General features: G+C 38.5%; 6 protein-coding genes across 6 annotated transcripts; 5 read left to right on the top strand and 1 right to left on the bottom strand.

Annotated features, from left to right (window-relative positions):
- The first annotated feature begins 794 nt into the window (after positions 1-794).
- LOC130504253 (glutathione S-transferase U26-like) lies at positions 795-2,139 on the top strand. The gene is made up of 2 exons (XM_056998853.1): positions 795-1,262; positions 1,611-2,139. Exons 1-2 carry the CDS (start codon positions 948-950, stop codon positions 1,953-1,955), a joined length of 660 nt encoding a protein of 219 aa, XP_056854833.1. The 5' UTR covers positions 795-947; the 3' UTR covers positions 1,956-2,139.
- Positions 2,140-4,618: 2,479 nt separating this feature from the next.
- On the top strand, positions 4,619-6,036 carry LOC130504254 (CASP-like protein 2A1). Its single transcript, XM_056998854.1, has 3 exons — positions 4,619-4,954; positions 5,407-5,527; positions 5,628-6,036. The coding sequence occupies exons 1-3, from the start codon at positions 4,737-4,739 to the stop codon at positions 5,901-5,903; spliced, it is 615 nt and encodes a 204-aa protein (XP_056854834.1). The 5' UTR covers positions 4,619-4,736; the 3' UTR covers positions 5,904-6,036.
- Positions 6,037-6,602: 566 nt separating this feature from the next.
- Positions 6,603-11,528, top strand: LOC130504251 (ATPase 10, plasma membrane-type). The gene is made up of 21 exons (XM_056998851.1): positions 6,603-6,838; positions 6,931-7,050; positions 7,170-7,268; positions 7,348-7,485; positions 7,573-7,707; positions 7,787-7,966; positions 8,041-8,247; positions 8,339-8,458; positions 8,530-8,649; positions 8,730-8,852; positions 8,942-9,046; positions 9,128-9,272; positions 9,372-9,533; positions 9,632-9,870; positions 9,949-9,981; positions 10,069-10,150; positions 10,252-10,412; positions 10,484-10,657; positions 10,746-10,928; positions 11,024-11,166; positions 11,269-11,528. The coding sequence occupies exons 1-21, from the start codon at positions 6,773-6,775 to the stop codon at positions 11,363-11,365; spliced, it is 2,832 nt and encodes a 943-aa protein (XP_056854831.1). The 5' UTR covers positions 6,603-6,772; the 3' UTR covers positions 11,366-11,528.
- LOC130504252 (O-fucosyltransferase 5-like) lies at positions 11,487-13,857 on the bottom strand. The gene is made up of 3 exons (XM_056998852.1): positions 12,552-13,857; positions 12,050-12,299; positions 11,487-11,845 (listed from the first exon to the last, which is right to left on the bottom strand). The coding sequence occupies exons 1-3, from the start codon at positions 13,775-13,777 to the stop codon at positions 11,669-11,671; spliced, it is 1,653 nt and encodes a 550-aa protein (XP_056854832.1). The 5' UTR covers positions 13,778-13,857; the 3' UTR covers positions 11,487-11,668.
- A 588-nt stretch (positions 13,858-14,445) lies between these two features.
- Positions 14,446-17,813, top strand: LOC108838576 (alanine aminotransferase 1, mitochondrial). Its single transcript, XM_056998850.1, has 14 exons — positions 14,446-14,775; positions 15,129-15,179; positions 15,277-15,327; positions 15,412-15,477; positions 15,559-15,620; positions 15,731-15,809; positions 15,888-15,992; positions 16,063-16,173; positions 16,261-16,398; positions 16,493-16,688; positions 16,785-16,939; positions 17,025-17,099; positions 17,183-17,386; positions 17,489-17,813. The coding sequence occupies exons 1-14, from the start codon at positions 14,545-14,547 to the stop codon at positions 17,603-17,605; spliced, it is 1,641 nt and encodes a 546-aa protein (XP_056854830.1). The 5' UTR covers positions 14,446-14,544; the 3' UTR covers positions 17,606-17,813.
- A 2,717-nt stretch (positions 17,814-20,530) lies between these two features.
- On the top strand, positions 20,531-21,052 carry LOC130504255 (auxin-responsive protein SAUR77-like; the record flags this gene model as incomplete). Its single annotated transcript, XM_056998855.1, has 1 exon — positions 20,531-21,052. A coding segment is annotated over exon 1 (375 nt), but the record flags the coding sequence as incomplete, so codon positions are not given.
- Between the last annotated feature and the right edge of the window lie 6 nt (positions 21,053-21,058).

Genomic DNA, 21,058 nt, shown 5'->3' with positions numbered 1-21,058 from the left:
CCACAGGAGTCGACGCTGTACTTGATCGGAACACACCCACCGGACTCACCGGGAGAAACACCACGACCACCGGATTCCATCACCAACGACTGTATTGGAGATATAGGAACCGGAGTCTTTCATCATCGGCCCGAACTTCAGCTAAGCGTCCATCGGTTCCACCGAGACCGCATGCGAATTCGGCCACTCACCACCACAAAGAACAAACTTGAACACAGCTCGAACACATCCTCGAGGAGCGAAAGCCGGCGACCACCATCCGATAAGAAATGGCACGGCTCCAGAATCAAACCGCCGGCGATGAACGATGGATGACCCACCTTCTCCCGGAAACCAAAACCGGACCACCACCACAGAGATCGGTGCATGGCCGGAAGCAAGAAGAAAACGATCCGTAGAAAAACGAACCGATTAAAAGCCGAACTAAAAAACAGAGATAATAAAACAGAGAGAACAAAGCTTTGCCGGACCGGCGGTGACTAGGTGAGCCAAAACCGCCGGCCGGAGTCGTGAAATCGCGAAGGAAAAGCGAGAGAGAAGTTGGGAAAAGAGAAGTTTTGTACTTTTAACTTCTTTTTTCTATGTGCACCTCTTTGATTTTAACATTTTTCTATAATAAAAAGATATCATATCTCGACTGAATCGGGGAAATATTAAGAAAATAATATTTAAGATCATGGTGTAAACGTGAACATCTACTAGTCCACATATTATATAAGGAAAAAATAAATTTGAAATATTCAATAATTATTTGAACAAAAAAAAAAAAAAAAAAAAGAAATATTCAATAATTAATTATGTGATGTTACGTGTAGCACCCTAGTTTCGTGGTTACTCTATAAAGACCAGAGCACCAATCTCTTTATCTTCATTCTACTTCTACATATTCAAGAAAGACATTAATACTAATAAGTGCGAAGTTGATAACAGTTGTTGATCTTAAAACAATGGCGGGCGAATTGGTTCTTCTTGATTTTTGGCCAAGCATGTTCGGGATGAGGACGAAGATGGCTTTGGCTGAGAAAGGAGTGAGTTATGAGTACATCGAGACAGATCCATGGACTAAGACTCCTTTACTCATCGAGATGAATCCAATTCATAAGAAGATTCCGGTTCTCATCCACAAAGGTAAACCGATCTGTGAATCTCTTATCCAGCTCGAGTACATCGACGAGGTTTGGTCCGATACATACCCAATACTCCCCTCTGATCCTTACCAGAAAGCTCAAGCAAGGTTCTGGGCAGATTTCATCGACAAAAAGGTAAACGATCTCTTTTGAAATACATGGTCTGTTCTGATATAGCCCAATAAAACATTGGTTTAGTCCCTATAATTTTTGTATCAAAATTTTAGGACCGGTTCAGTTGAAATATATATTTTTTATAAAAACCCTTTGATCAGATTGATTTAAATATAATCTAACTTTTAGATGTTTTCTTTACTAGGCTTTCTTGATTGATGTGTAAAGATTCAAGAACTTGTATCTTTCTCCAAAAAAAAAAATCTGTTCCCCTTTGGTTTACATTTACAAATGCATCGTAAAGAAGAATAAAAAATCTGATTGTTAATGACTTTGTTTGATTCTTGCTGTGTGTGTGTGTGTGTTCAGCTTTACGACCCAGCATGGAAAATATGGGGAACAAAGGGAGAAGATCAAGTTGCAGCCAAGAAAGAACTGATTGAACATTTCAAGACACTTGAAACAGAGCTTGGAGACAAAACTTACTACGGTGGGGAAGTGTTTGGGTTCCTAGACATCGCGTTGATGGGTTATTACAGCTGGTTCAAAGCTATGGAGAAGTTTGGTGAGTTTAGTTTCGAAACAGAGTTCCCAAAGCTGACTGAGTGGACCAAGAGGTGTTTAGAAAGAGAGAGCGTGGTTAAGGCATTAGCTGATTCTGACAAGATTATTGAGTATGCTTATGCCCTCAGGAAGAAGTTTGGAGCCGAGTAGATGCTTTTGATGTTTGCCTTACTTGGTCTGAACACACAAGGAAAGAAAATGGTTCCGTATCAAGACCATTATGTTCTGTTCTTATGTGAAATTTGTATTTTCTCTCCTGTATTTTCTTTGTTTGTGTACTTTCTAGCTTCTAAAAGCATGAAAATCCATAATAAATAAATGTTTGAATTGAATATCTAAATATTGTCATCAAATCAAGAAAACCGATTTAAAATTCTGAATGACTTTTGATTTTATCAAATTAATTGTTTTGGCTATATATTCAATAAATAACAAAATTGAACTCATAAAATATAAAGAGCAAAAAAACCAAGAGCAAAACATGCAAGATTTATTTATTCAATTCAGACAACTCAAAAATCATTAAGTACATGATTTTTTTAAAATATATATCTGTAAAACTAAAACAAGAAAAACCATGAACCATACATAATTCGTTAGAGGACTTGTTCCTCCTTTCGTGCCTAACACGAAAATAATTTGCATATTTGATATATTTTCCTCTATCAATTATGTCAATATCATCTAAAACTGACACCCCATAGCCAATAATTGATCCATTTCCAATTACAATACATAGTTGAATTTAACAAGGCAATTACTTGTTCTTTTTTTTTTCCCAAATTGGATTATATTAGAACATGAACAAAGTTTTACAGCCCAAGAACAGGCACTGAAGCCGGCGGAACATGAATATATCCCCGGAAACTAAATCCCATGAAGGGAAGCTTAAACCCAAATACACACGGGCACCTAAAGAAAAGATTGAAAAAGACAGAACTCAAATTCCCAAGTTAAAAGAAGTCCAAGATAATAGAAGAGCAGAGAAACCAAGAACCCATGATAACCGGAAGTTTCAAAAGGGACAACCAGACGAGACGAGGACGGGATACCAATCAGGACGATCCCAAAACACTTGAGAAGCTTGACAACCAGGACGAAAAACAGAGAAGGTCCATCCGCTAAACTGAGCAGCAGACCGAGGGAACACATGCCTCAACAACAAACCTTCTCACCGAAAAGAGTCAAAAGCAAACCAAAGATCCTCGAAACGTTTTCGCCGTTGTTGTTCAAGGGCCAAGGAACCATAAACTTCCAAACTAAACATGAACCAATTGGAGAAAGTCATGACAGATAAAACCACCATCTGAAGAGCCATAACAAGAGGAGAGACGCCAAACTCGGGGAAGATGCTCAGAACCGAGCCCACAATAAACACCAATCGTATCAACGATCCAACCGAGAATATAACACTCCGAAGAACAAACGCTCAGCATAAGAACTAGAGTTGAAGGAGATCCTGAGACGACGTCAGCGAAAGCACGTGCACTGCCCCCAAGCAGCTACACTGCACCGTCAACAGATCCTCGACCTGACATATGGCGCCCGACTCACCACAGAACCCAACTCTCCGGACTAAGCTTCGTCTGAAACTAAACAAAAGTGCAATTACTTGTTCTGCTGTTTATAATGGAATATAAATATTTATTAATTAACAACAAGTCAACAACACACAGCATGATGTTTTGATTTTTAAACTATTTGCTCCCAAATATTTATCAGATAATGATAAAAAATCAAAATGTTTAGAGGGAATATGGGTTATGCTGTTAACCAAGGCTTATGCTTATGGAAATTTGGAGGCAGAGTGAAAAAAAAACTTTGCAGCCAGAGTATTTATTTGTTCAACCAAAAATCACAGCGGGCTATTATTCATAGTTAGTTGCTTTCAATAAAGGGGTCAACAAACCAAGTAAACCTTAATATACTATGGAAAAACCAAAACATAACAACACCATTACGGTATTTTTTTTTTTTGAAAAAACACCATTATGGTATTACCTACTCGATCTATACATTTACTCTCTCTACAAGCAAACAAATGTTCCAGGACGTAGTGTCGGTCACGAGATTGGAACAACTCCAAATATAAATATTCTATAAACATGATTTACGTTTTTGAAATATATAAACGAAGAAATATTCACTTCAAAACCAAGTTGTCTTGGCCTAGTGGTAAAGGGACTCCGGCTGGAATTTCCGCCCTGGGTTCGATTCCACTTGATCACCAGGACTAACGTTAAATCGCAAGAATACGTGGATTACCGTCAGCTTAAGAGAAATTAGTCTTGAGAAATTAGTCTTTGGGCCTAGAAAGCCTTTGGGATCATCCCTCGGTTAATAAAAAATATTCACTTCAAAGTTCAAACCTAGATAGAGTTCTTTGATATAAATGCTAACCGGTTTCCTAACTCAGTCCGTAGACCATATAGCAAGAAACGTAACTATGATTTTCTGTTAGTAAATACGATGCTTTATTATGCATTAGTAGTAATTTAGTATTGTAGCTTTCTTAAGACTGAAGCGTTAAAATAAAAGAGATGGATAACAACCTTCTTTTTTAACAGAAATTTCTTATAACGTCGTATCTAGTATCTACACAAAATATTACAGTGAATTTGATTACAGAGTTGTAGAATAATAATCCCAATGACTTAGCTTAGATCGTAGTGGAGCGATTTATCTTCACATGTCTAGCGTTGTTGTCAATTGAGAGAAACCCTTAAATGTTCCGTCTAGGGAAGTGCGACATGATTGTCATGAATATCGAAATTAAATGCATTCACCAACCCTATCGATCCAACACTTTCTTTTATCCCATTTTAATTTCACACACTAAATTCACCACCACTTGTTTATAACCACATTTCTCCCTCAGCAACCGCAACAAGAGAAAGAGATAGGAACAGAAGAAAAAAATCGAAGAAGAAAATGGACAAGAGCGATGATCATCACAAGACTAGCAACGGCGTTTCCGGTGGTGCCGCGACGGAGAAATGGGAGGATGGTAGCACGGGAATCCGAACCGCCGAGACAATGCTCCGGTTAGCTCCGGTGGGTCTTTGCCTTGCGGCGCTTGTTATCATGCTTAAAGACTCTCAGGATAATGAGTTCGGCTCAGTTTCTTACTCCAACCTCTCTGCTTTCAGGTATCTTATCCATACATAGATATATAATTTTATTAATTTATAATCTTAACATTTTGAGTTACATCTCACTATTTAGTATTCACGATTAGGGATTGTGACATGGTTCGTTACAGATTTATTAACTAATTTGGACCGTTAAACCTTAATTACATACATATACCAAAGTATGAAGAGACGTATTAGTCAAGTTACATGTGTTGATTATTTAAGTTAGGGTTTCATTCAGAAAGATTAAGTGGTTATGGTATGGACGAAAAAGCAACGAATGATTAGTTATGGTAATAATGAACCTTAATTACGATTAGGTACTTGGTGCACGCATTAGTCAAGTTACACGTGTTGATTATTTAAGTTAAGGTTTGATTCATCAGAAAGATTAAATGGTTATGCTATGGACGAAAAAAGTAACGAATGATTTGTGATGGTAATTAATGAACCTTAATTACGATTAGGTACTTGGTGCACGCAAATGGAATATGTGCAGGCTACTCTCTTCTCTCAGCAGCCATTTCTGCCATGCCTGGTTCTTCTTCCACAATGCCTCGTGTTTGGACCTTCTTCTGTCTCGACCAGGTCTCATATTATATCCTGATTATACTTTAATTCAGTTTTTATTTATCAAATGACCCGCTCTTACTAGTCACTAATTAATTCGATAACGTGGTCATTTCAGATTCTGACCTACGTGGTCCTTGCTGCTGGAGCTGTGTCTACTGAAGTTCTGTACTTAGCCTACAAAGGAGACGATGCCATTACGTGGAGCGATGCGTGCAGTTCCTTTGGCAGTTTCTGCCATAGAGCCACTGCTTCTGTCATAATCACGTTCGTCGTGGTTTGCTTATATGTGGTTCTCTCTCTAATCTCCTCTTACAAGCTCTTTACTCGCTTTGATCCTCCAGCAATCGTTGACTCCAACAAAAGCGTCGAAGTTGCAGACTTCGGAAATTAATCCATAGCTTTTATTTAAGACGGTTGCAGCCTTCGGAAATTAATCCATAGCTTTTATTTAAGACCTCTCTAATTTGGCATGTTTACATGTTTCTACAATTATCTTCTTTTTTAAAAAAAATGATCATGGAAGACATGCTTTTGTCTTGTGTTTGGTCTTTTCTTGCACGTGCTTGCGTTTATCCTATCATTACGACCAATGACATGGGGGTGGTTTGAATCAAAGGTCTAAACATGAGAATCACACACCGGGTATACTGATTGATATAATAAACCCAATGAAAGTTGTCTGATTCAGAATTATGATAAATGGGCTTTTGCTATTGAGCCCAATACTATTATTATTTTTAGTTTTTTTCTCCGTCTCTCTATCTCTATCTGACCAGCCCATATAAACAATCCAGGCCCAAAGAATCAGGTCGTAAGTCCCTTGTCAACCACACTTCTGACTGAGAGTGAGAGGAGTGACCGTTAGATCAACCACACTTCTCTGTTCCCACTACTACTACTACCTCTTCCTAGTTCCCATCTGCTTTCCACAGACACTGACGCTTGATCTAAATAATGGCCTTACCAAATGCGACTTGCAGAAGAATCTCATCTTCCCCTAACTCCATACCAACTGGTCAACCATGGAAAGGTGGTTTCAATATTCGCTAACCCCTTTTTTTAAGTTTTCCTGTTTCACACTAATGTTCCTCAAGTAGCATTCTCGAAGAAAAAGATATTAGTAGCTTCGTTTCATCATATCATATGCTGTCACCATTCTTATGTTCTGTGGTTTTCTTTTCATTAGTTCCATGGTTTGAATCAAACCCTGGATCCTAGATTTTTGAAGTTTGATGGTGGCCGGCCATTGAAGCTTTAAACATGGCTGAGGATTTAGACAAGCCACTGCTGGATCCTGACACTTTCAACAGAGAAGGAATTGACTTGGTATGATTGTGTGTTTCCTTTAACTTTTTACTCTTAATTCTTGGCTTCACAGTGGTAATAAAAAAAAAAGGTTTGACGCTTGAACTTGGCAGGGTCTACTGCCATTGGAGGAGGTTTTTGAACACCTAAGAACATCTCCTGGAGGGCTTTTATCTGGAGATGCTGAAGAAAGATTGAAGATATTTGGTCTTAACAGACTTGAAGAGAAACAGGTAATAAACAGCTCACCGTCAAAGTATCTCTCCATAATGTTCCTGCCAAGGACAGTAGTATAGAAGCTTATGGGCTCTGATATTTTGTGCTAATGACGTTTTAAAAAAAATGATAACAGGAGAACAAGTTTCTCAAGTTCCTAGGCTTTATGTGGAATCCTCTGTCATGGGTTATGGAAGCTGCAGCATTGATAGCCATTGCCCTTGCAAACAGTGAAGTAAGACACTAAGAGTTAATGTTTCTTCTTTATTTTATCAAGACACACCTTGAAACTCATGGTGAAACTGGTTCTACAGAGACAGGGTCCTGACTGGGAAGACTTTGTTGGAATCGTTTGTCTTTTACTGATCAACGCAACAATCAGCTTCTTTGAAGAGAACAATGCTGGGAATGCTGCTGCAGCTCTTATGGCTCGCTTGGCTCTAAAAACAAGAGTCTGGTTCTTTCACCTTATATGATTTTTGGTTCTGCACTGTCGTTTCCATATTACCTTAAAATATGATCAAGATCTCTTCTTATAGGTTCTTAGAGATGGACAGTGGCAAGAGCAAGAAGCCTCTATTCTGGTACCTGGTGATATAATTAGCATAAAGCTTGGCGATATCATTCCTGCAGATGCTCGCCTTCTTGATGGAGACCCCTTGAAGATTGATCAGGTATGCACAGAATATGAATCTCTTTTCTTTTAGTGCAGTATCTAAAGACTGTCTCTGAGCTTAACTTTTATTCCTGCAGTCAGTGCTGACCGGTGAATCTCTACCGGTGACCAAGAAGAAGGGTGAGCAAGTCTTCTCTGGCTCTACTTGTAAGCAAGGTGAAATAGAAGCTGCTGTGATAGCCACTGGTTCCAGCACTTTCTTTGGTAAAACAGCATGCTTGGTGGACAGCACAGATGTAACTGGACATCTTCAGCAGGTTCTTTGTCTTTCTTTTGAAGTGGTGAAATACATTCTGCAGCTTGCAAGAACGTTAACATGTTTTCTTACTAGGTTCTGACATCAATTGGGAACTTCTGCATCTGCTCTATAGCTGTTGGAATGGTTCTTGAAATCATTGTCATGTTCCCTATACAGCACCGCTCCTACAGAGTTGGGATCAATAACCTTCTTGTACTGCTCATTGGAGGCATTCCCATCGCCATGCCCACTGTACTATCTGTCACCCTTGCCATTGGGTCTCATAGACTTTCACAACAGGTATAGAGATCTCAGTGTCTCTTTTCTCTTTAGTATTTAACTAGAATAGAGAAAACAGAGATGCATCTAATGCTTCTTCTTTCTCTGAAAGGGTGCCATTACCAAAAGGATGACAGCAATAGAGGAAATGGCTGGGATGGATGTCCTCTGCTGCGACAAAACTGGAACACTTACCTTGAACAGTCTTTCTGTTGATAGAAATCTCATCGAGGTACCAATACACCTCATACAGCTTTAAGTACATTTGAATCCATGTTTAAATGTGCTAATCCATCTGCACAGGTTTTTGCTGACTATATGGACAAGGACACAGTTTTGTTGCTTGCAGGGCGAGCTTCACGGCTAGAGAATCAGGACGCTATAGACACAGCAATTATTAGCATGCTTGCTGATCCTAGAGAGGTACGTGGACTCTCTTTTACAAGACTACTTGTCACCTTCTTAGAAGTTTTTTCTTCATACAAAAGGTTGTTTATCCGTAGGCTCGTGCAAACATTAAAGAAGTTCATTTCCTGCCGTTCAATCCTGTGGACAAACGTACTGCAATAACGTATATTGATTCTGATGGAAAATGGTATCGCGCTACCAAAGGAGCTCCTGAACAAGTTAAGTATTAGCCTATTCTTGGTACTTACCAAACTGACTCTATATGAAAGGAGTACCATCACTGACTATAAGTGTATTACATATATAGGTTCTAAGCTTGTGTCAAGATAACAATGTGATTGCGCAAAGAGTTTATGCCATTATCAATAGATTTGCAGAGAAAGGTTTGAGGTCTCTTGCGGTTGCTTATCAGGTAACATCTCTGCCCTGTTTTCTTGATTTGGTTTTAACATGACCTTAGTTACTCCAATTCATTGAGTCATCTTTTTTCTAGGAAGTTCCAGAAAGAAGCAGTAATAGTCCTGGAGGACCATGGAAGTTCTGTGGGTTGTTACCACTGTTTGATCCACCAAGGCATGACAGTGGTGAAACCATCCTTAGAGCTCTTAACCTTGGTGTTTGCGTTAAGATGATCACCGGTAAGTCTGAATACTACTACCCTAGAGCTTGCTTGCTTGCTTGTTTGTTTCTAAAGCAGAGGAGCAGACACTCTCTGATGGTGCTACAAAACTTTTCAGGTGATCAGTTGGCGATAGCAAAGGAGACAGGCAGACGTCTTGGTATGGGAACCAATATGTATCCTTCTTCCTCTTTGTTAGGCCATAGAAACGATGAGCATGAAGCCATTCCAGTGGATGAGCTGATTGAAATGGCAGATGGGTTTGCTGGAGTGTTCCCTGGTCAATAATCAAAACCACAACGCTAATATCTACAGAGTTTGAGACTTGCTCTTTATTTCTAATCCCAATCTTTACTATTTTGTTTCTGTATGTTTCAGAACATAAGTATGAGATTGTAAAGATCTTACAAGAAAAGAAGCATGTGGTTGGAATGACCGGAGATGGTGTGAATGATGCTCCTGCACTCAAAAAAGCTGACATCGGAATAGCTGTATCTGATGCAACAGATGCTGCAAGAAGTTCTGCTGACATAGTACTAACTGAGCCTGGCTTAAGTGTAATAATCAGTGCTGTCTTGACTAGCAGAGCCATTTTCCAGCGGATGAAGAACTATACAGTTAAGTACCATCATCTGATTCCACATATATGCTAAAGAATCTAAACTTTTCAAGTAGTTTAATGAATGAATCTGCAGGTATATGCAGTCTCAATCACCATAAGAATAGTGGTGAGGAACTTCATAAACATGATCTGTCTCATGTTAGTTTAAGTTACATCTACTTGACCTTTATAGTCTTATCATTGTTTCATGCAGCTTGGTTTTACACTTTTAGCATTGATATGGGAATATGACTTTCCACCCTTCATGGTTCTGATAATCGCAATACTCAATGATGGTAACCTCATGATCCTCTCATTAGCTTCTTCATGTTGATGTTACAAAAAAAAACTAGTTCGTAATACTCTCAAGTGCTCTTGTTGATCTCCTATGCATCAGGGACCATCATGACTATCTCTAAAGATAGAGTTAGACCCTCTCCTACACCTGAAAGTTGGAAGCTCAACCAGATATTTGCAACTGGTATTGTCATTGGAACATACCTAGCAATGGTCACAGTTCTGTTCTACTGGCTCATTGTCTCTACAACCTTCTTTGAGGTATATTCTACTTAGCTTACCGAGAAGAATGTATATACGTAACCATCTCTTGATCTTTTTTTACGCTACAGAAACACTTTCATGTCAAATCAATCGCCAAGAACAGTGAACAAGTCTCATCCGCTGTGTATCTCCAAGTGAGCATCATAAGCCAAGCACTCATATTCGTAACACGTAGTAGAAGCTGGTCATTCCTAGAACGTCCCGGGACTCTCCTGGTCTTTGCTTTCCTTGTTGCTCAACTTGTAAGAACACTTCACCGTTTACCCTTTCCATCACACAATGCATACATAGACTCTTCTTGATGTCGACTTGTGTGTTTCATGTACACAGGCAGCTACATTAATTGCAGTCTATGCCAAAATCAGCTTTGCTAACATCACCGGCATTGGATGGGGATGGGCAGGTGTTATATGGCTATACAGTCTGATATTTTACGTACCGCTCGATGTTATTAAGTTCGTCTTCTGTTACGCATTGAGTGGAGATGCTTGGAACCTCGTAATAGACCGTAAGGTTGGTGGTGCATGTCTTGTCCTCTGCTTGTTACTCAAGACTTATACTCTGTTCTTTGAAAGACAAAGACTGTTTCGTTTTTTTTTGTATTGTAGACAGCTTTTACTTATAAGAAAGATGATGGAACGGCCAATGTAAGCATCACTCAGAGAAGCCATTCAGCAGAAGAACTCAGTGGAAGTGGTTCTCGACCTTCTTGGATCGCTGAACAAACCAGAAGGCGTGCAGAAATTGCCAGGTTCTATACCCACTTTTTGAGTTTTCTCTTCCGTTTCATTTACCACCACCAGAACCATCTCTGATCCATACAAAACAATATTTGTTATTGTTCATCTGATAGGCTCATAGAGGGACACTCAGTGTCAAGTCATTTAGAATCAGTGATCAAGCTCAAACAAATTGACTCAAAGATGATCCGTGCAGCTCATACTGTCTAAACCTAGTTTCTCTTGAGTACTTCTCTAACTCTTAAGGTCAAAGAGGAGTAAAGAACAAAAACTAGAGCATTAGTATGATCTATGTAGTTAGTAATGTAGTGTTGTTTTCTGGTGACAGCAGAACTCAAACATACCCCTTTGTAATTCAGTTTTATGTCCACAATCTATGCAATTTATGTCGAAAATAATCAAAAGAATCTGACACTAAAGGAACTATTATAATACATGTAAAAAAAATAAGAACAGTGGATTCAGAACAGAAAAAAAGAAAAAAAAAGTTAAACGAATGTGTTTACTTTTTTTTTATTTATCTTCTGCTATGAAGTTTGGTTCTTCACCTCGACAGAGATACTCATCGCACGTAGATGAAGTTCCCCAGTCTTTCCTTAGACGCAAAATATCCTCTGTAAAAGTAGAACCCGATGCTCCGATGAAGACACTCGACATTGCACATATCGTCTTATCCAACATAGCATCCACCTGCATATCCCAAAAACCAACCACAAAGCAAGTGAATACGAGAGAGAAGAGAGTCTTGTCATACATTATCGAACAAAGACCGTTAGAAGATCATAGAGTCCCATTAGATTTTACAGGTGTTAAATATCAGACTGGAGACAGGGTTTCGAGTGATTTCTACAGAACAAAGTAGTTGGTTCATAAGTGGGGGCATCATTGGTTTACCTGAGAGTCATCCTCTATACCATGTCTATACAACAACGAGTCCCACTTTTCCGCTGAGTTGCGAGGTGGACGTTTGACAAGCGGAACCACTTTTCCATCAACGACTACTAGTGTCTGAAGCAAACCGGTTTCACTCTCAGCAGCATCTGTTGAAAGGTAGATCACTGGAGCATTGGCTCTTTCCACTATCCGACTTATGCAGTCTGCAGCTTGTGGTATCGGATAAAAGCAACTTGGCGATTTCGCATTGCTGCCCATATAAATCATTTCATCAGACAGAGCCAGCTTGTGGTATCCTAACCTAGTCCCTTAGCTCAAACATTTAATTGCTAAACAGAAGTATCTAAGTAAAGAACATATCAAACTGCTAGATGAATGAAGATATATATTTACTAACTGACAAAACAGAACCAAATAGTATTCTAGTATCGCAATCAATCAAGTGTTAGCTATGACAAGTTCATGTAACTTAAAAAGAGTCACATGCAAAAAAAGACCTCACCAGAACTTGAGGAAGCCATGTCTACGGAGATGGAGAGCAATAAAATTCTTCCCCAAGAACGTCTGGATGAACCGCTGCGCCGTCAACAGAATAAGCCTACTCGGTTCAATCAGCGTCTTGCATTTGTGGTTAATAGGTCCACCAGGCTGCATCACCCAATCCCTCTCCAAATCAGCGTAGAAAACATCCCCAATCGCAATCACACCCTCCTCAGACTTGAACTTCTCCACCACCTCCCCAAAACTCCTCTTACTCGGCTTCTTTATATCCTCACTCCAAGGAGCCTCGAGCTTCCCACCAATAGTAACCCCCAACAACCCCTTGAGCTTATCAACATGCTCCTCGTCAACGTAACAAGGCTGCGGCGACGAGAAGTAACAAATAAACCTATCGATACGAGCAGTCTTGTTCTTGAACTGATCGAAAGAAACGACGACGGTTCTCCCCAAGCAAGTGTTGATCCGATCTATGTCTATCACTCTATCGTACTGGTAATCAAACTTAGGGCTCGGGATCACGAGGACTCGGTCCAGCAACGCGGCGAAGAACATGTGTTTCTCTAAGCATATCAAGTGGTTGCTCATTTGTCCCGAGAGACAGATCGCGAACAGGAACTTGTCTGGTCTCGGTTTCCACTCGATCGTTCTCCTCTCTGACAAGCTCTGATCTACTTTCTTACATAAGTAAATACTAGTGTCTGAAGTACCGAGACCAGAGACGGAGGAGGAGTTTCCTGTCCTGTGTGGTGATAGAATCACCTCTTCGATCTCTTTACTCAGTGAAATAGCATTGTTTAATTCATCAATCGTGTTCGAGGAGTTACGGTTCAAAAGAGAGACGAGGGCACGCTGTTGCTGCTTCAGAAGATACAGAGCGCGGAGCTCAGATTCCTTGAGTGGATCAAGTTTAAAGCTGCTACGAGGAGTATCAGTGAATAAGAAGAAGAAAACGCCGAGGAGGAGAAGAGTTAGGGAGACTGCAGCGACGACGATGACAAGGTTTTTGCGATGGTTCCGGGATCGGGACAAGGTTTCCTCGATCTGGAAGGTCGATCTCGGAGTATTGGTGCCACCGCTGGTTGTCCTGTTACTGGCCATGGCGGTGGTGGTCACGGACTGAAGATCGTCTTCACGGCGGCGTATATTGTTGTTGTTGTTGTCTCTGATGTCGTTCCGTGGGATTAAGTTCCGGTGGTCCGCGTCGTCGTCCGACGAGTCGCGGTCCATCGTCGAGAGAGAGAGAGGGAGATATAACGCTACTATTAAACTAATATATTTGGTTGATGAGACAAAACAAAACACACATGGGCTTTTATTCGAAAGAGAATAAGTAGTACAACTGAAAAACACACAAAATTTTATCGAATTTTGTCGAGGTAGAATTGTTCTGTTTCTCTTGAGGTTTCTCGAAAATAGCCAAACTTGGGATGGTTTAGCTGAACCTTCTAACAATTCATTCCGGTTTGCTTCTTCGATTCGATATCGCAACACTACACGCGGTAAAAAAAAAAAAAACACAGCGAATCAAAACCTTGTTGGGCCAGAAAAGCGACATCCGTAATACGGGCCTATAATGGCCCAATACCTTTTATAATGGACAGAAAAGCACATGGTTTTGTCTGAATACAGAGATTCATTCCACCAGAATGTTGAATTGTTGTATCAGACCACTGAAATTCAACTGGCAAGACATGCATTAGAATTTGGCTTACCCATTGTGGAAACACAATAAAGAAAAAAAAACAATATATATAACTTGAATACTTTTCCATTATAATGTAGTTTGATATCTAGAAAGAAGAAGGTAAACAAATATTCGTTGAAAATAAAAGTACATAAAAAAAATTCGAAATCGGTGGACGCAATAAAGTAAATGGTCAAAAACAGGAAAACAAGTTTCGTCTTTTGAGCTAAAAGTAAAAGTAAATGGTTTTAGCCTAAAACCATAGATTGGATTGAGCACCAAGTAAAATTATAAAAAGGCTGACACAGAGATGCGGAGATTCGTTATTAGCCAAGCTAAAAATCTCATTGATCAAACTCGTCGTCGTCGTCCTCTCCCTAATCACAAAAGCCTCCGCCTCCGCCTCCTCTCTTTAGCTGCTGCTCCCGATTCTGCTCCTGTTCTTTCGTCGCCCCGTCTCTTTTCTTCGTCTTCCGACATGTCTGGCTCTGATTCATCATCCTCCTCTCTTCCCGTTACTCTTGACTCCCTCAATCCTAAGGTAGCCGTCCTTGTTTTTCTCGCCTTTTCTCAACCAATAGCTGTGGTTGCTTTTTGTTTGTTTTATGTATTCGTAGGGTTTTATTATTGAGCATGTCACTAACACTTTAGATGATTTTATCTTTATATTAGTTGAGACCCTTTTTTTTTCTAATTGCTTTAGTATCTCTGTTCCTTTCTAGATTCCATCTTTGTGAATTTATTTATTGATTGTTTGATGCTTCCCAATCTGTTAGACATGAGCATGCTCATGCAGTCATACTTTGGAATTGAATAGTTTCTTATCTACAGCTATAGTTCTATATTTTTATCTGGGCTCTTTACTTAACCAATTTTTTTTTGGGGTTGTGTAAGGTTCTGAAATGTGAGTATGCTGTCCGTGGAGAAATTGTTAACATTGCTCAGGTAAAAGCAACCGACTTTGTCCTAAGTTGTATTCTTCTTAAGTTGATTGAGACTGTTTTTTTTTCTCATTTTGCTTTCTGCTCTCGCCTTATTACAGAGGTTGCAAGAAGATTTAAAGATTAACAAGGATGCTTATCCCTTTGATGAGGTATGTTATAATCGTCGGTAAAGTCTTTTTTTTTAATGCCGACAAACTTGTCTCTAACTTGCGAATCTCACCGAATTTGGTCAGATTATCTACTGTAACATCGGAAATCCGCAATCTCTTGGCCAGCAGCCGATAACCTTTTTCAGAGAGGTACAAATAAGTGAGCTTTTGATGGTTCTGATTTGTTACATATGTTAGTCCGTGAGTTAACGTGTAACATGCATGTCTCAGGTTCTTGCTTTGTGTTCCCACACTGCGTTGTTGGACGAGAGTGCAACACATGGTTTGTTCAGGTACCAAACAAGTGGTTTATATGTTCTAACCTCCCCTACTATTCAGCTTTGTTTCTTTCTTATAGTGGTATAAGATTTTATTTAACAATGGATGTTGCAATGTCTATCAGTTCCGATTCTATTGACCGTGCTTGGAAGATTCTGGACCAGATTCCTGGGAAAGCTACCGGTGCTTACAGCCACAGCCAGGTTTTGTCGCATTGTCAAATCTTAAATAGCATCTCTTAGTGAATGATTCTTTTTCTTACATCTTGTGTTCTGTCTCAGGGTATCAAGGGACTACGTGATGCAATTGCTGCTGGAATCGAAGCCCGTGATGGTTTCCCTGCTGATCCTAATGATATTTTCATGACAGATGGTGCAAGCCCTGGGGTAACCATCGTCAAACTTCCCTGGATTCATTATTGCTTTATGGTGATAGTAACTGTTACTCTTGTCCTAGGTTCATATGATGATGCAACTTCTCATAAGTTCAGAGAAAGATGGAATCCTTTGCCCTATCCCTCAGTACCCATTGTACTCAGCTTCCATTGCTCTTCATGGCGGAAGTCTGGTATGTTCCTTTTACCTGTCTGATGAATCACTTTGTTGCATACCTTCCGAGTTTCTTTTTTTGAATGCTGTCATCTTCTTCTGTTAGGTTCCATACTACCTTGACGAAGCATCAGGATGGGGCCTTGAAATCTCTGAGCTGAAGAAGCAACTTGAGGAGGCTAGGTCAAAGGGCATCACTGTAAGAGCCTTGGCGGTCATCAACCCTGGCAACCCGACAGGACAGGTAAGCTGGATCTTCAAGACCAAATCACAAATCTATTTCTCGATCCAAGTTTTGCAGTTTGTCTGAATATTGGCATGTTCTTTTCTGGTTAAAGGTTCTTGCGGAAGAAAACCAGCGTGAGATTGTTGATTTCTGTAAGCAAGAGAGATTAGTTCTTTTAGCGGACGAGGTTTATCAGGAAAATGTTTACGTCCCTGACAAAAAATTCCACTCTTTCAAGAAAGTAGCCCGATCTATGGGCTACGGTGAGAAGGATATCTGCTTAGTCTCGTTCCAGTCTATCTCCAAAGGTGTGTAAATAACTTGTTTCCTGGTTCATTGATAAGCTTATGATCGTTTCTATGGACAATTAGTCTCAAAAATTGAATCATTTGTTCTTTCAATAGGTTACTACGGAGAGTGTGGGAAGAGAGGTGGTTACATGGAGGTGACGGGATTCACCTCTGATGTAAGAGAACAGATATACAAACTGGCTTCTGTGAATCTTTGCTCCAACATCTCTGGTCAAATTCTGGCCAGCCTCGTCATGAGCCCTCCCAAGGTAAAAAACATATGTATTACCTTAACAGCTGGTTTGGTTTAAGCTTGGTTTCTAGCGGTTAACAGCTTTTATGAAACTTGATCAGCCTGGTGACGACTCCTATGATTCATACATAGCAGAGAAAGAGGGAATCCTCTCATCTTTAGCAAAACGTGCAAAGGTTAGCCATTCACAGAGAAGTTACTATGATACACAGTTAGTTATGGTCTTAAATCTTAATGCTTTTGAGCTCTAACTGTGCAGACCCTTGAAGAAGCTCTGAACAAGTTGGAGGGTGTGACATGCAACAGAGCAGAAGGAGCTATGTATCTATTCCCTTGCATCAACCTTCCACAAAAGGCGATTGCAGCTGCAGAAGCTGCAAAGACAGCACCAGATGCTTTCTACTGCAAACGCCTTTTAAACGCTACTGGAATAGTTGTAGTCCCTGGTTCTGGCTTTAGACAGGTTTGAGATTGACAAAGTCTCTTCTCCAAATAACCGAACAAGAACTTCACTTGCTATTGTTATTAATCTTGTATGTGTGTGTGTTTTGTCGGTTTGATGTAGGTACCTGGCACATGGCATTTCAGGTGCACTATACTTCCTCAAGAAGATAAGATTCCTGCAATCGTAAACCGTCTCACTGAGTTCCACAAGAGCTTCATGGATGAGTTCCGCGACTAAGGGATTCTGATTCTTAAGACCTCTCAAAGATATGATAATAAGCAAAGGAGACGCATGCAGTTTCTTTTCCGTAGACATTGTGCTTACTAAGACGTGAGCATCAGTTAGAGCTTTTGTGCGAGCAAGAAGTTTTATTGAGTTCTTACAGACTGATTAAACTAAACGCAATGTTCTTTTGCAGACCATAATATTAAAACATTGTTGAATACTGCATGCTTTTCCATATTCTAAAATATACCGGTTTGTTATAATTACAGAGTTTAAGAAAAAAATGTTATAATTTGATTGGTTGAAGAATTTTAATTTTCAATTATTTTAATTTGATATAAAATAAAAGAGAAATTTAGAACTAATTAATATCATTTACCAAATAATTTAAATGATATTACAAGTAATAGTTTATAGTAATTGATTATCAAAATTATAGAAAATGTACTAATGTCTGATTAATTATTTTTATATCTATATACTATATAAAACAATTAATAAACACAATTTATCGAAATCGATATAATAATTTCATATTTTTATATAAAAATTTATATTCTAATAAAATACTATACTAATTATTAATGTCTTATAATATCCATATATAAAATAATTAAAACATTTAGACAAATAGCTATCATTAATATAATCATATTTTATTTCATTTCAGATCCAAAATTTTATTTTTGTTTTATATGATACATACAATAACAGTTCTCAGGAGCATTGCCACTACTTGTATAGTTGCCACAATTATTATGAAATTCTAGCTAATATATAGTAAGTAGTTAGAGGCAGTGCCGTATGAAGGTTTCTAGAGACCTAAGGCAAATTTTAAAACTGAGGCCTTTCCATAGAAATCTTCATACATATTTAATCAAGTTTTAAAACAATATAAAAGACTGAAAACAAAAATATAGCCTATAAATTTTATATTATTACTAATAACGAAAGAAACACAAATGTGTAAAAAAAATGATGATTCTGGACGAAAACTAAACAACGACAATATATTCAATGAAAGATCAAAAACTATAATAATTCAGTGAAAACATGTTTAAATTATTTAAATTTTTATTTATAGTCTTTTGAAAAATCTACCATGAAAAATTGTTTTTAAATTCAAAAGATTGAACTGATTACTTTTTTTTTATTTACTTTGGATTCAAATCTTCTTTTTCTGTTGGTAATTTATTTTCAGTTTAAAATATGATGGCTTTCCATAAAAGCTTGAATTCAATCAAACAAAAAAAAACATAAGAAAACAAGAATGGATTAAGTCATTCGAACGTGGGTTAATAACAATAAGTTTTGATACTTAAAATAAAAACAGCTACGATACAGTTCACTTTATATAATCGGAGCCTTAAAAAGTTTTGTATAATCGAGGGCCTAGGGCAAATGCTTTTCTAAATACATGGTTAGCACGGCTCTGGTTAGAGGGTGTGACATGCAACAGAGCAGGAGCTATGTATCTATTCCCTTGCATTAACCTTCCACAAAAGGCCATCGCAGCTGCAGAAGCTGCAAAGACAGAACCAGACGCGTTTTACTGCAAACGCCTTTTAAACGCTACTGGAATAGTCGTGGTCCCTGGCTCTGGCTTTAGACAGGTTGGAAACTGTGAATGTCTTTTTCTCCAAGTAAGCGAACACTAACTTCACTTACTGTTGTTATTAATCTTTATGTATATTTGTCGGTTTGATGTAGGTACCTGGCACATGACATTTCAGGTGCACTATACTTCCTCAAGAAGATAAGATTCCTTCAATCGTAAACCGTCTCACTGAGTTCCACAAGAAATTCATGGATGAGTTCGTCAACTAAGGGATTCAGTTTTTCTTTTTTTTTTTTGATGAAAAAGGAATAATTATAGAAAACGCAAGGACAAAAATCGAACCCAGCACTTAGAAGTATTTAACCAGGGGTAGTAGTCAGTTTTTCTTAAGACCTCTTTTTAAAGATATGATTAATCTTGAGTTATAATAAGCAAAGAAAACCTATCCCGTTTCTTTTCCATCGACATTGTGTTTACAGAAACTATGTAAGATGTGAGAGCATCTGTTAGAGCTTTTGTGAGAGGATAAAGTTGTATTGAGAGGTTTTTAAATGCGATTAAGGTCTTCTTAAAAACACATATTAAACCATTGTTGAACTTGAACCATTGCATGCTTTTTCGTATTTCAGTTTTGTTTTCATACAAATTTGATTAAAAATATATGATCGAGTGGACTTTGTTAAATTTGTTATGATGACATGATGTAAACGGTCCAACATTTATGGACCATGAAGTTTCTGGATTAATGGAATTTTGAATTAAAGATGAAGAAATGGTCTATTACAAAAAAAAAACATAAGTGTAAAATGCACTCTTTAAAAACAACAACATCCCAACTGGCTTATTTGCTCTTGCAACTAACTTGTTTGTTCAGAGTATTTGATTTTATTTATTTGTTTCAATTTAATATTTTGATTTTGTTGGCTGTTGACTTGCCTACCAAAATTAAAAGCTGCTGATCTTTTATAAATGAAAATACAACTATTTCCTTCACTATTAATTAAAGATTCAGTTAGATGAGATTGGATTTTAACAAAACAATGAAAGCTGAATCAATAAAGTTGGAATATTATAACACCTCCATTGCCTACAAGGACAAGGGTTTGTGTTTACAATTCAACGTTGTGTGCATATTATGTAATCTTTATCAACAAATCATCGATCACCTTGATCTGATCATTAGACAACAACACATATACAGGTGATTTTGTCCAACCCACTAGCATACATACGTATGCACATATCAACATGCATGTTTTTGCACACATACTATACGTTATATACTAATATACATAAATGAAAATATAGCAAGGAGACACTAGTTTTACGGATTATGTACCCTTGTCTTTATTAGCTGTTCAGCTTTCTCTATCCATCTCTCAGTATAAATACAAACGAACGTAACTTCATAATCTTCAAGACAAATACTTGATAACTTATTTTGTTTGTTTTAAAAGCCTCCAATCTATTTTTTTGTTGGTAATCACCTCCAACATTTCTCAAAACCTAAGGTTTATACTTTACTAATGGCTAAAATCGGGAAGCTAACAAGGCTCAAGTCGATCATAAAGAAATGGCCTTCATTCGCCAAGAACCACCACTCAACCACCGAATCCACCTCCTCGGCGGCCACCACCAAGGTCTCAAACTGCGACGATCTTCAACTGGTCTACGTTGGGAAGTCTCGGAGACCTTACATGCTTAGTTCCCACGTCATCAACCATCCGCTTGTCCAAGAACTACTTGATCGATCATCGAGATTCATCGAAGAACGCCATGATCAGAAAACAGTCGTAGTAGCTTGTGAAGTCGTAATGTTCGAGCACTTATTATGGATTCTCGGAGACAGTTGCTCCGATCACGACGATGATGATGATGGTCGCAAAATAGGATCCGTCCAGGAGTTA

Source organism: Raphanus sativus, unplaced genomic scaffold, assembly GCF_000801105.2.
Source record: "Raphanus sativus cultivar WK10039 unplaced genomic scaffold, ASM80110v3 Scaffold1454, whole genome shotgun sequence".
Lineage (NCBI taxonomy): Eukaryota > Viridiplantae > Streptophyta > Magnoliopsida > Brassicales > Brassicaceae > Raphanus > Raphanus sativus.
Note: the sequence above shows the minus strand (reverse complement) of the source record. Positions and strands in the feature narration are given on the sequence as shown.

Excerpts from the sequence above, each read along its gene's own strand:
- LOC130504253 (XM_056998853.1), top strand. The coding sequence starts at position 948 with ATGGCGGGCGAATTGGTTCTTCTTGATTTTTGGCCAAGCATGTTCGGG. Across the intron at positions 1,263-1,610 it reads CAGATTTCATCGACAAAAAG|CTTTACGACCCAGCATGGAA; the intron begins GTAAACGATCTC and ends GTGTGTGTTCAG.
- LOC130504254 (XM_056998854.1), top strand. The coding sequence starts at position 4,737 with ATGGACAAGAGCGATGATCATCACAAGACTAGCAACGGCGTTTCCGGT. Across the intron at positions 4,955-5,406 it reads TCCAACCTCTCTGCTTTCAG|GTACTTGGTGCACGCAAATG; the intron begins GTATCTTATCCA and ends AATTACGATTAG. Across the intron at positions 5,528-5,627 it reads CCTTCTTCTGTCTCGACCAG|ATTCTGACCTACGTGGTCCT; the intron begins GTCTCATATTAT and ends TGGTCATTTCAG.
- LOC130504251 (XM_056998851.1), top strand. The coding sequence starts at position 6,773 with ATGGCTGAGGATTTAGACAAGCCACTGCTGGATCCTGACACTTTCAAC. Across the intron at positions 8,853-8,941 it reads CCAAAGGAGCTCCTGAACAA|GTTCTAAGCTTGTGTCAAGA; the intron begins GTTAAGTATTAG and ends TTACATATATAG. Across the intron at positions 10,151-10,251 it reads AATCGCAATACTCAATGATG|GGACCATCATGACTATCTCT; the intron begins GTAACCTCATGA and ends CCTATGCATCAG.
- LOC130504252 (XM_056998852.1), bottom strand. The coding sequence starts at position 13,777 with ATGGACCGCGACTCGTCGGACGACGACGCGGACCACCGGAACTTAATC. Across the intron at positions 12,300-12,551 it reads CATGGCTTCCTCAAGTTCTG|CAATGCGAAATCGCCAAGTT; the intron begins GTGAGGTCTTTT and ends TTATATGGGCAG. Across the intron at positions 11,846-12,049 it reads GTATAGAGGATGACTCTCAG|GTGGATGCTATGTTGGATAA; the intron begins GTAAACCAATGA and ends TGGGATATGCAG.
- LOC108838576 (XM_056998850.1), top strand. The coding sequence starts at position 14,545 with ATGCGGAGATTCGTTATTAGCCAAGCTAAAAATCTCATTGATCAAACT. Across the intron at positions 15,810-15,887 it reads GTGCTTACAGCCACAGCCAG|GGTATCAAGGGACTACGTGA; the intron begins GTTTTGTCGCAT and ends GTTCTGTCTCAG. Across the intron at positions 16,174-16,260 it reads CTCTTCATGGCGGAAGTCTG|GTTCCATACTACCTTGACGA; the intron begins GTATGTTCCTTT and ends TTCTTCTGTTAG.